At 25.8% G+C, this 12,992-nt stretch overlaps 1 protein-coding gene across 1 annotated transcript in view; it reads left to right on the forward strand.

The window, feature by feature from the left end:
* The window catches only part of LOC100203557 (vacuole membrane protein 1), a 28,794-nt gene that overhangs the window by 1,745 nt on the left and 14,057 nt on the right, over positions 1–12,992 (forward strand). The window contains exons 4-10 of the mRNA XM_065807275.1: positions 486–651; positions 2,554–2,755; positions 2,925–3,004; positions 7,806–7,893; positions 7,976–8,027; positions 8,161–8,237; positions 8,449–8,529. Coding sequence (XP_065663347.1) covers positions 486–651; positions 2,554–2,755; positions 2,925–3,004; positions 7,806–7,893; positions 7,976–8,027; positions 8,161–8,237; positions 8,449–8,529 — 746 coding nt within the window. The remainder of the gene's footprint in view (positions 1–485; positions 652–2,553; positions 2,756–2,924; positions 3,005–7,805; positions 7,894–7,975; positions 8,028–8,160; positions 8,238–8,448; positions 8,530–12,992) is intronic.

Here is a 12,992-nt window from a genome sequence, read left to right on the forward strand (position 1 = left end):
ATTTGTTTTGAGTTGTTAATCATAATAAAAAATATTCATTTTAACATTTATTTTAATGTATTCATCTCCTCAAGGCCAAAGACTGTTATTGTTTTTTTTTTAATATTTTTACAACCTCTCAACCTGGTGGTAAGGAAACAAGTTTAAGGTCGTACTAGCAGGAATGTGGTAGAGCTTGAACTCTGTATTTCTCATTTACAATTTAATGGGTTTATTGCTATGCCATTATGTTGCTATGACTCAGGTCTTTCTTTCTTATTTTTTGTTTTTTTACTTAAACTGTTTTTACTTTTTTATTTTTATATTATTTTTTTAAAAATTGTTTTTTTTTTTTTGTATTTGTATAACTTTTATTTATTGATTCATTATTAATGTTTTATTATTAATTAATTTGATAATGCATTTTTTAACTCTAGGCTTTAACTGTTGTATTTTTTATCAATTTAATTTGATTTACTTCACTCACAAACTTCATTTTTACTTAGCTGTTGGTCATAAAATGCAGCACCAGTTAAGTTCTGAAGAACTAAAAGTACTCCGCCATCAGGAGAGGGAACAAAGGCATCAAATTGTAATTTGGCGACATCCATTTATCACCCTACAATATTTTTTTATGGAGTTGGTAGAACTTCTACGCAAGGAAAAACAAAGGTCATTTTATTAACAATTTATCACTAGTTTATTACTAGTTTATTAATCTTGAGTCTAAGAGCTTTTTTAATATTCAAAATTTGTATGCTTTTAATAAAGCATCATTTAATAACTAAACATGATTTTTTGATGTATGAAAACTAATTTTGGAGGTTTTCAAAATAAAAAGAAATTTACAAATCTGTGCGAGAAGATTTATGTAGTAGAGTTTTGTTTAAAATAAGCATATCTTAAGATCTTGTTTGTATGACGTTTTTTGATTTCAATACCAAATTAAAGCAACCTTGCTTTGATTTGCACTATTGCAAACTAAGACAAATAAATTGGAATAATTAATTTTAATAAAATAAAAGTTTTTTTAAACATCTATTTAGCTCATTAGAAAAAGTCATAGAACTTGATCTATAAAGTTACAATAAAACAGGAAATAATTAAATTATAAACACAGTTTAAGAATTATAAACACAGTTTAAACATTTATATCATTTTAATTATGAACATTTTAATTATGAATATTTAATTATAAACATTTTTAGTTCTTATTGAAATATTTTGAATGTGTATTAAAAAAATTATTTGAATTTTAATAAACATGTTTAAAAAAAATTTAAAAATTTATCATATATTAAAACCCATGCTCTACTTGGAGTTTCAGCACAAGCTGTAACCGATGTATTAGTTTTACTTAATAATGACAGAGCACCAAAATATAATGGCCAAGTCTACTAATACTCACCAGACTCCATCTGATTAGTATACCCAAAAAACAGTATCAAAAAACTTTTGACAAATGGCTTTAAAGGATGCAAATTTGTATCGATAATGATGGAAATTATTTTGAACATTTAATAAAATAAAATTAAAAAAAACTCTTGATTCTTTTAGTTTATTTTGCTGAGTTAATAGCAACTTAAAAAATCAGCTTTTGGTGATTTTTTTTCCAGCAAATGACTAAAATAAACTTATTGTTATTATTATTTTTTTGATGTATAATTTTTGAGTGATTCCAGTTAGTTTAAAATGGATTTTACTCCCATTTTTTTTTGAAAAATAGCCAAACAAAAATTTTCAGCTTTATTTTGCTTTATTTCAATTATTGACATTATCTGGTGTCCGATTCTAGTAATTTGAATAAAACAAGATCATTACAATTTATTTATAAATTATTAAATTGCTGTTGTCATTAACAATAAAATATTTAAAATTTTGTCGTAATTGTACAAGAGCTCTGTTTTGTTCATTTAGAGCCTAAAATAGGTTTCTTCATATTTCTTGATAATTCTTCAATGGTTTCATGGCTACAAAAATTTTTTTTTGCTTTTTCTGAGCAAACTTTTCATTTTGTGAAATCTTAAAATTCTCTTCTTTAGAGTCTTAATTCAAAAGCAAAAAGATAAATTATTATACTACTATTATACCTTTTCTTCTCTCAAATGCATTATCTCTCTTATTCTAATTCTGAGAGTTGTATATGTTGTAACACCTGAGAGTTGTATATGTGATGAAACCTGTGATGCTGCTTCGATGAGCATATGCATAAGTATTGAGCATATGCATAATTTTTTTAAAATGTTTTGTGTGACAATTAGCCTTTAATTGGTTTGTCTAAAGTAAATACTATGATAAATAGTTTGTAATATATGAAAAAATTTTAGTTTAAATTTAATGAAAAAGGTGGAGTGTTATGATTTTGGTATTAGTTTTTGATACCAAGTAAATCTAAACTAAGTAACTAAGTAAGTAGATAGACTAAAGTAGATAAGTAAGACTAAGCAAGCAGTTAAAAAAATTTTCTTTTAAATATCCATATGCTGAAAATTAAGAGCAAAAGAACGCAAAATTATTAAGATACAGCAACCACTTTTTGATAAATTGAGATATAAAATAAATTCAATATTATAGTGTGTTGATGCATAAGAAAACCTGTGCTACTCTTTTTCTTGGATCTCTGCTTCTATCAATGGCTTTCTTACTGGATGGTCCTCACCAGTTATTTGTGGAAAAGTTTGAAAAGCATTTTCTTTGGTGTGGCTATTGGGTTGGCTTAGGAGTACTTTCATCAGTTGGGTTAGGTACTGGACTCCACACATTTCTGCTTTATTTGGTAAATATTTTTTAATTTTTAAACTTTATTGTTTTGTATTGTCATCATTTGTTGTTGTTACAGTTTTACTTTTATCTGCTTAATTAAACCAGCTGTTGGAACAGCCATATGCAAATTTAGTTTTTATGCCCAAATATTTTTTTCATGTTTATATTATATTTATTTTTAGGGACCTCATATTGCAAAAGTAACTTTAGCTGCTTGGGAATGCAGTTCATTAGATTTTCCTGAGCCACCTTATCCAAATGAGTAAGTTGTGCTACAATATTATATTATATATAATATTATTAGTTCGATTCTATATATATATATATATATATATATATATATATATATATATATATATATATATATATATATATATATATATATATATATATATATATATATATATATATATATATATATATATATATACACACTCTCTTAAAAAAGTTCCAGTAAGTTATACAAACATTCAGGCAATTTGCCAGAACTTGAACAAGCGAGATATGTTACCTTAACTAGTTTGATAAAAAACTGAACTTGCGGGTTATGTAACCTGAACTAGTTCGGTTACATAACTTTTTTTTTTACTGAAAAAAATTCTGGAAGACTTAGTAAAAACTTAATTGTTTTTGGAAATAGATCTACTTTATAGATGTTTTAAAGTATAATAATTCAGAACTGTTTTTAAGATTAGGGAAAATTAAAAGAAGTGGTTTATTGCATTAATTAAACTTCATTAATTTTACAAATCAATTTAAAAAGTATTTATGTTTTTTCCAATAAACATGTTTATAATAGTTTCAATTAAAAATAAAGAAATCATAAAAATTAAAAATAATACATTAAACATATTTATGAAAAACCAATGGCAAAAGAAAAATTAAGCTTAAGTGTTCATAAAAGGAAAATTTTTATAAAAAGGTAAATTTTTATATAAAATTAACAAGTAGATATAAATGTAAATCTCAAAATAAAACTAAAATATCAAGTAAAGTTACCACATTTTCCACAATTGCAATAAAATTTGTTTACAAAAAGTACAAGCATCTGATTTGTTACAAAAAAATCTTATAAAATAAACAGATACAAATTTCAAAATATTTGTTAACAAGAAATTTATCAAACAATCCATTCACTTCTTAATTTTTCAACAATAAATAATGAAAGATCGCTGCCACCTCTTGATGATGATAAACTGTCATGGATACACATGATAACTCTTTGTAAAAAGTGTAACGAATGCAAACAGTCTGGTAAAAATTCAATGTCATTAACAAAGTATAGTTTAAAAAGACAGTCTACTGCACTTAACATGTCATTTCTCATTGGAATCACATTGACCTCTATGAAAATAAACGATTGCACGAAGTTGCCTTGAGCCCCTAGTGTAATAACAAATGGGTGCATTAAAGAAGTATGTCTATTTGCATCAATTAGTCTCCATAGCTGTAGTATCGTTTGTAAATAAAAAAAAATGATACAATATAAAAGAAACATGAGGTTAATATTGACCTAGTTTATAGCATAAATCATTAAGCTGGATATAATTAACTTTAAAAATAAAAAAAACAAACAGGAAAACATTTACAAGAATGATTTAAATGAGCTGCAGCTTTAGCTGCAGATGTTCGTTCTTTTTTCTAGGAGGCACTTGAAGAATGTAAGAAAGCAAATGCATATTTTATATTTCAATCAATATTTTAAAAAACATTTATCAACTTAACAATTACATTTTTTCAAAGAAAAGAAAATTGTTGTAAATAGTTAATGAAAGTTATAAAATGTAAATTATTATAGTAATTAAAGACAAAAAAAGGTTTATGCCATTTGATGTTATAAGCTGGTTGTCAATCTCTAAAAGCAATTGTTTAGCCATTGGATTTGCCTTTCACTGAGCCCAAGTAATAACACAAGGAGCCATATCCTCCCATTGGGTAAGCAGGTCTTTAGCATTTTCAAATGTTGAAGTAAATTCTCTGAAACTAACGATTACACAAAAAAGTAATAATAATAAAACGAGTAATTAAATATATATTTTTCAAATAAAAAATCAATTTTGAATTAAGTAAAATTAAGTAGTGATCTAATACCAGTAGTAGTCTGTTAGGATAAATAAGTGTTTAGTAAAATACAATGGTATAAACTACAAATGTAAAATACCTTAATCAAATCCTAAGTCTTCGAACAGGGTAAATTTCTGAATGAATTTATAAAAAGGTGGTTTTGAAGACAAAATTCAGTTTCTTCGCGAAGGAAAAGCTTTTAAAATAGATACTACTGAATTTGTTTTTGTTGCTCTTGATGGATACCTAAAGTTAATATTTCAATAAAAAAAAACTTAAAAAATGTCTTATAATATTTTTAATTTTGACAAATAGATAGTATATTTGAAATGTTTTCCATATTACCATTTTCTTGTTTAAAAGTTGCATAATTATGTCACATTTATAAACCAACATTAAAGAACAAATAACTTTTTAAAAAAAGTTTTATATAAAAGTTACTCAGTTACAATAAAAAAGATTCATCACTTACTAAAAAAGATACATTACTGAACAACACAATGACATTGTTAAAAAAATCTACACTAAATATTAATAAAAAATATTCACCTTTTCAGCTGTGATAATAGGCTAAAGCTTAACCCATATCGATCCAGCGTTCCCAAATGGGAACAAATAAATAATTTAATGTTTTGCTAATTCTGTTAATTTTATTTACTTGCTATAAAGACCAGCACTCCCATATGGGAACATTTATATATATCTTCCAAAGACACTATCAATGCTCTTGTTTTGTGAAAATATATTTTTTCCTGTGTGGATTCTATGTGTATTCTATATGTGGAATATGTAAATTCTAATAGAAAATTTAAAAAATTTACAAAAAAAAAAATTTGGTCCCAAATGGGTTAATAGCTGACCTATTTTTATTCCAATGCAATTAAATATAACTGATCTCCATCAATGTCTTTACCTTTAAATCATAAGTGTAATATTTATGAAATATAAAACTTTCAAAGTTTTATAATTCTATAAATATATTTTATAAATGTTTTCTCAACAGTTTAGCTTTAACTGAAATTCCTTTTAAAGTTAAGTAATTGATCAATTTTTAAGTATTTAAATTTTTAAGAATTACTAGGCACATTTTTTTTTGCAATAATAAATGCAAGGTTAAAAGTTTGGTTCAAGTTTAGGTTCAGACACTTTTATTTTAAGTTCAGTTAGTTTTAGATTTTTATTTAAATCGCTAATTCAGGCAATGGATATCTTCCAATAGAAATTTTAGTTGTTTTGTCTGAAGTTTCTTACGTATATAATTACCTGAACAGTTCATGAATATTTTGCCTGAACTTTTTTAAGAGTGTTTATATATATATATGCGTGTGTGTGTGTTTGTGTGTGTGTATGTATGTATATATAAAAAGATTTTTTTGTACTGTTTAGTGTACTAGAGAACGTTTTAATTCAAAAGACGACATGAACATAAAAAAATAAAGAGATTACAGTATAAACACAGTAAAAAAAAAAAACAAAAAAAAACGTTTTTATCCACTAAATTACAAGAATTTTATTTCATTCAAAAAGTAACATGAACATAAAAGAACATAAAAAGTAATACTAGAAAAAGTTGCTTAATTCACAATATGTCAAGACGATTTGCTAGATCTAGTTTTTGAGACATGTCATGGATTTTATTTTTTAAAGGTAAAATTACATCTTAAAGAATCAACTGTTTTGTTTTTTTGTGAAGAATTTGTGATGCATTATGCTTAATTGGTAGATGAATTTTAACAATCTTCAACTGAGATTTTTTTTATTTAGAGTATGGCATGATGATAGCTTTTTATTGGAGCTCCGATATAACTGCAAATATTATGTTGAACATTGAATTTTTTTGTTAATACACTTTAAGAGCTTTCCTCATCTAAGTAGTGCCAGTAGTTGCATTCTGATTCCACAGTGCTGACCAGTTATTCAAAAATTATGTGATTTTATAACAGGAGCTTGGATGGGCATTTGGTTTTCTGTCAATAATTCCTTGTTTAACCCAAGCTGTTAAAAAATAGCGAAGAGCCAAAAAATGTTTTCCACATTTGAAGAGCCAAGAAATGTTGTTTACATTTGAAAGATAACTACAAGATAATTGATACTTAGCAACTAAATGCATATGCAGAACATGCCATAAAATGTGTACTGGGTATCATGAAACACACTACATGAAATTCCCACAAAAATATCTACAAAAAGTTTCTGCACTAAAATAGTTTATTAAAATGAAGTATTGATAAGAACTATCAAATATCTTTTATTGGACATAAATAACTTTAATATTTACACTTTTTTGAGATATGGGAAAAGTTCTTTTAATAAAATCACTAATGAATATAAGAATATATGAATAATAAGTTTTACATAAAATCTGATCTTAGTAAAACATGATCATAGAAGTTTTTGAGGGTTTTCTTTTTAATGTTCATCTTGCCAATGCTCTAGAAGGTGTTCCATTTGCGATATATATATATATATATATATATATATATATATATATATATATATATATATATATATATATATATATATATATATATATATATATATATATATATATTATTTGCAACTTTTTTTTAACCTAAACTTCAAAACACAAACCTTTTTAAACAAGGTTGCTGAGCAAAGAAACAATTTGAAGTACTTTTAGAGAGGTAGACAGAGAAAGGGTGGATTTACACCTCAGACCTCTTGGTTGTCAGCAGTGTTTTATCACTTGTCTATTACCACATGTACTATTTCAAAAAGTGACTTAAATTACCTGATAAAAGGTGATTTAAAAGGTTTCTTTAAAAAGTTTTATTGAACTGTTTGTGGCACCATATATATAACATCAATTTTTTTTTTTTGAAAATAAAAGCAAATTAAAACTAGCAAAAACAAAAATTTTAATATCTGTAATTTTTTTTTAATACTTTGATTGATTGTTAAATCTCAATACAAGTACAATCAAAGTACTTTGTTAAAATCATCAGATTTTTTTTTAAACGCTGCTTTTCTTTTTAAAGCGTCATTTGCCCAAGTACAAACAGTATTTCATCTGAAGTTGACATGTTTACAATTATGGGAAAAGTGAGATTAGAATCTGTTATGTGGGTATGGTTTATTTTCATATTAAGTTTGGTTGAAAATCAATGTTATCATTAAAATCGATAATTAGTGATCGTTTAAATGTTAGGGAGCTGGAACTGCTATTGGAGAGCTTCCACCATTTTTTATGGCACGTGCTGGTAAGAGGAGGATAAGTTTTATTTACAAGTATGTCTTTGATCCTGGTTTCTTTATAGATGCTGTTTTCTGTTTTGCATTTTTAATATTTTTTTTTAATAACACTTTAGTGTGAAACTTTTTTATTTTTTTAAGCACGATTGTCTGGTGAGGAAGATCCTGATAATGAGGATTTGGAGGAGCTTGAGGATTTAATTAGTAGTGAAGATACAGTGAGTGACTAATATAATATAATTTGAATTAATAAGTAATTGTGTTTTGTAATTATTTGTGTTTTTTTAGTTTATTTTCTTTATCTCTGGTAACCATGTTTTTATTTGTGTTTTTTGTTTTTATTTTTGTTATATGCAGGGATTTATTTTTCTTAAGTATGTTTTTATCTTTGTTAAAAGATAAGTTTAAAGAATTGAACATGCATTGTAGGGGCTTTTTACACGATTAAAAAAAGCTGTTCCAAAAATAGTTGAAAAAGTTGGATTTTTTGGAATACTTGCATTTGCTTCTGTAAGTTTTGCTTTTTTTTAAAAAAAACTTCCATTTGCTACTTACTACTAAATTTTGCTTTTTGTTACAATTATAGTTTACATTTACAAATGAAACAGGTTTAACTAGGACATTAAGTTTTTATTTATTTTAATTTTATTTTAAGTTTTTATAAAATATGTCTACTCTCAAAAACCTAATAATAAATCTGCAGTGACCCTGATTGTATTTATATTGTTGCAATTAGTCCTTCGCTTCGACCAAAACTTCAAAGCTTGTGACCAAAAACTTGAGGCTAGACAAAGTGAAATAAATTCGTGTCAAAGAAAATTATAAGTTGCTTAACAATGATATAGGTAACAGTGTTAACTGGTCCATCTTATTTCCTGTTAAATCTTCTGGATACTTTAAAATACCAAGACAAGTACAGCTTATCATGTCAACTTAATATCTAAAAGCAATCTTTTGTTGCAAGAAAAATTCAAAAAAATTTTGAGCTATCAAAGAGACAGTCAAAGAGAAATTCAGAGTTTTCAACAATTTTAAATCGCTTTCAATAAAAAATTAAATTTGATTTCTCTTCACAAATCAGTTTAATGAAAAAGCTTGTCTCGGAAGCTGCTTTATATCTCAAAACTGATGTAAACTCTGCATCTAGTTTATTAAAAGTCTATTTCTGATTTGTTTAGCTGATCCTAAAAAAATGTTCAATTAAAAAAAAAAATTTTTAACTTTAGTCAGATCTTGATCCAGCAAATGGAACTGGAAGTAATGAATTTCACTGTCATGTCTTGATAACTTGTAGTAAAAGCCTTAATTTTTTTTGTTCCTTTTTACCAAAAAATCTTTTAGCAAATATTTTACCAAAATTTTAAAAAATGACTATAAAATTTTCTTACTATTATATACTATAGCAGGGCTTGTGATGAAAAAAATTGTCAAGGGTGTTATATCGCGCTCGTAAAATTAGAATATGTTTTCATCGGGCGTGATTATGTGCGCTCGAGATAACGTCCGCGAGCGCGATCATGAAAATTGCTAAAGGCGATACTCATAAAAAGCTTTTTCTTTTTTATATCTTTTTTTATTTGTTACATAATTCTTTCGTCAAAAAATGTTTGAATTAGTATCACAGTTATGAAACTACTTCAACGAAAGAGATTTTTATACTTCCAAACTTCTTGTATATTGTCAGATCGCGATTTTATTTTTAACTATTTATGTTATAAAAAAATAATATCAAACAAAAACGCAACTTCTTATTGATTTAGTATTGAAGTATAATTTAGTGACTTAGTTTTGCTTCGTTTTTTTGATATATGTATTTTAAAATGATACTCTGTAAACTTAATTAACGGTTAATGGTTTTTATATTTCTTGATATTTTTTATTCAAATTAATTATTTAATTTTTTTCTAAAATTTCTTTTTTAAATTACGTTTTTTTACTTAAGTATAAACATCGTTTTTAATTTCATTATAAACGATGTGTGGAATATTACAAACAATAAATCAAATAAATTTTACTTGATATTTTCACAAGATTAAAAATACTCCGCAGTTTTAATTTTCTTATAATGGTTTTCTAATTTTCTATTCTTATTTTATTTGCGCATTTTTGTATTCACATTGTGTATCCACGTGCACATTCCATTATTGAAATTAGTGACGATAATGACTTTAAACTGCTCATTCATTACGTTAGTGCAAAAGAGAACGACGTTGTGCTTTTTATATTTTATTTTAGTTGCTTGATAACAGAATATCTTTAATAAAAATCTTTTTTAAATATTTTATGAAAATAAAAAAATAATCTTGAACTATTGGACGAGCGTTATTTCATACGCTCGTTATAAGCTGAACAAGCGTTGTTTATCGTGCCTAGAATGTTTGAAAATACCGTTTACGGGCACGTTTTATGAGCGGAGCGCGATCGCGCTCGCTTCATCTCAAGCCCTGCTATAGCGTATTTATGTAACAAATTGTTACCCTATTTTTGTTACATTATTTTATATGACATTTTCAGAAAAAGAAGAAATAAAAACAAAGAATGATAAAAGAAAAGATTGCTGCTTCAAGCCAAACCCTCAATCAATGTAGCAGCATTCCCTTGCGGCAGCAGGCTTTAAGGTTGTCTATGTATGTACGGAAGCCCCTGACACCAGGCTATTTCAGTGTGATGTCAGAGTGCTTATCTAAACAGGTATGGCCCAACCCAAGCCCTGAGTTGATGTAGCATCAACTCACGTTTATGTTCTCTCTATACAAGTTGATTTATGTACTGAAGCCCTCACAGCTCCCTCAGTAAGATGTCAGATTTTTTTGTTTTTTTAACTGAAATAAATTAAATAATCTCAATATAAATTTATTATAAAATAAAAAGAATTTAAAAACTACAAACTAAAATGTTTAAATTAAAACAAGCGTTTAAAAAAAAACAACAAATGTGACAAAAAAAAACAAACAAATGTGACAAAATATACAAACCACAAAAACAAAATTAACAAACTTTAATAAAAAAATATTTACAAAACATAAAAAAAAAAAGAATCTCATTTGGAACACTATTCAGTAATTTTGTTACAAATTCTTTCAGGTGGTGCAGATCTTTTTTTTAATTTTACAAAAGTTGTGGTTTAACCAAGACCACAAATTTTCTATGTAATTGATCTGGACTATTGGCAGGCCAAGACGTGGTTTTAATGTTGTTTTCTTCAAGCAATTACTTGCAAATCTTAGTAGTATGGAGCACTGTCTTGTTGAAAAATAGTTCCCATTTCTTTTGGGAAAATGTCAATATAAAATATTGAATAATTATCCAAAATGTCTAAATATCTTTGAGAATCAAGCCTTCTATCAAATAGTTTGAAACAACTAATACTTTCATAGTTCATGCAGGCCCAGATGCCTATAATACCACTACCATGCATTTTTCTATACCTAGAACAATTTGGGTCATTTTTTCATGTCTTTCTTCTCAGCATTACTTGGTTTTTACATGAATCAACCTCAATGTTTATTTCATCTCTAAAAAGAACATTGTGCCACATAGACCAAATTTTATGAGCTAAACACCAGTTTTTTCTTGCTTTCTGATGTTTCATCAATAGACGTGGTTTTTTGCAAGCAGCTTGCCACATGTTTTTGTAGTACTCTTCTAACTGTTACATGCTCATTTTTCTTTTTCATTTTACGCAAATTTTTCAAATATTTTTAACGAATTAAATAAAAATTCTCAAATATTTATGAATAATTTGCAAATAAGAGCAAAGTTTTAATTGAAGACAAGTGAAGAAATAATAGAGTTAGAAATACAAGTTAGAAATAATAGAGTGGATTGTTAATTTTGGCCATTATAATTATTTTAGATAAGATTAATGTCAAAAAAAAAGCAATATAATTATCACATCAGTAATATTTTTATGAATATCTTTATTTATTTGAAAGAGAATAGGGTGCTCATCAATATTCACTTTTTATATTTAAAAAGAGTCAAACAATCATTGATTTAATATCAATCATAGTTAAATGATATTAAAAAAAACATGCTGGATTGAAGTATGGCTAAACTATGTGTATGTATATATATATATATACATATATATATATATATATATATATATATATATATATATATATATATATATATATATATATATATATATATATATAAATTAGTAGTAGATCACTTAAAAATTTTTCATTTAACACTTACTGTGTTTCAGCAATAAAGATTCATAAGAAATTAATGACGAGTCTTTATTAAAACACACACACACACACACACACACACACACACACACACACACACACACACACACACACACACACACACACCTGTAGTAAAGGCGTTATTTATACCATTTGTGGTATAAAAAAAGTAGCTCTTCACTACTTTATAAGATTTAGCATTGCAAGATTAGGTACAGATGACAACAAGACACATTAATTTAATTGAGGAAACTAATTAAATTTATTGTTTTTTAAAAAACCACGAAAACATAAACATCCGTGGAGTATTGCTACATCGACTATCTTATAGCCTGCTGCTACAAGGAAATGTCACTATATCAGCAAAGGTTCGGTTGGGGCAGGCAGTCTATCAAATAATAAAAAAAACTTTTTTAAAAAAATAAAAATTAAAACTTATTCCGGTCTTTAAAACAATCTTTAAAAAAAACAACAACCTAAAACATACCTGACAATGGTAAAATTAAAGTATACAATATATAAGCAAGAGTGTGTAATATATACACTCTTGCTTATATATAAGAGAGAGTGTGTGTGTGTGTGTATATATATATATATATATATATATATATATATATATATATATATATATATATATATATATATATATATATATATATATATATATATATATATATATATATGTATATATATATATATATATATATATATATATATATATATATGTACATATATATATATATATATATGTGTATGTATATATATAAGTATATA

The sequence above is a fragment of the Hydra vulgaris genome, chromosome 10 (genome assembly GCF_038396675.1).
Source record: "Hydra vulgaris chromosome 10, alternate assembly HydraT2T_AEP".
NCBI lineage: Eukaryota > Metazoa > Cnidaria > Hydrozoa > Anthoathecata > Hydridae > Hydra > Hydra vulgaris.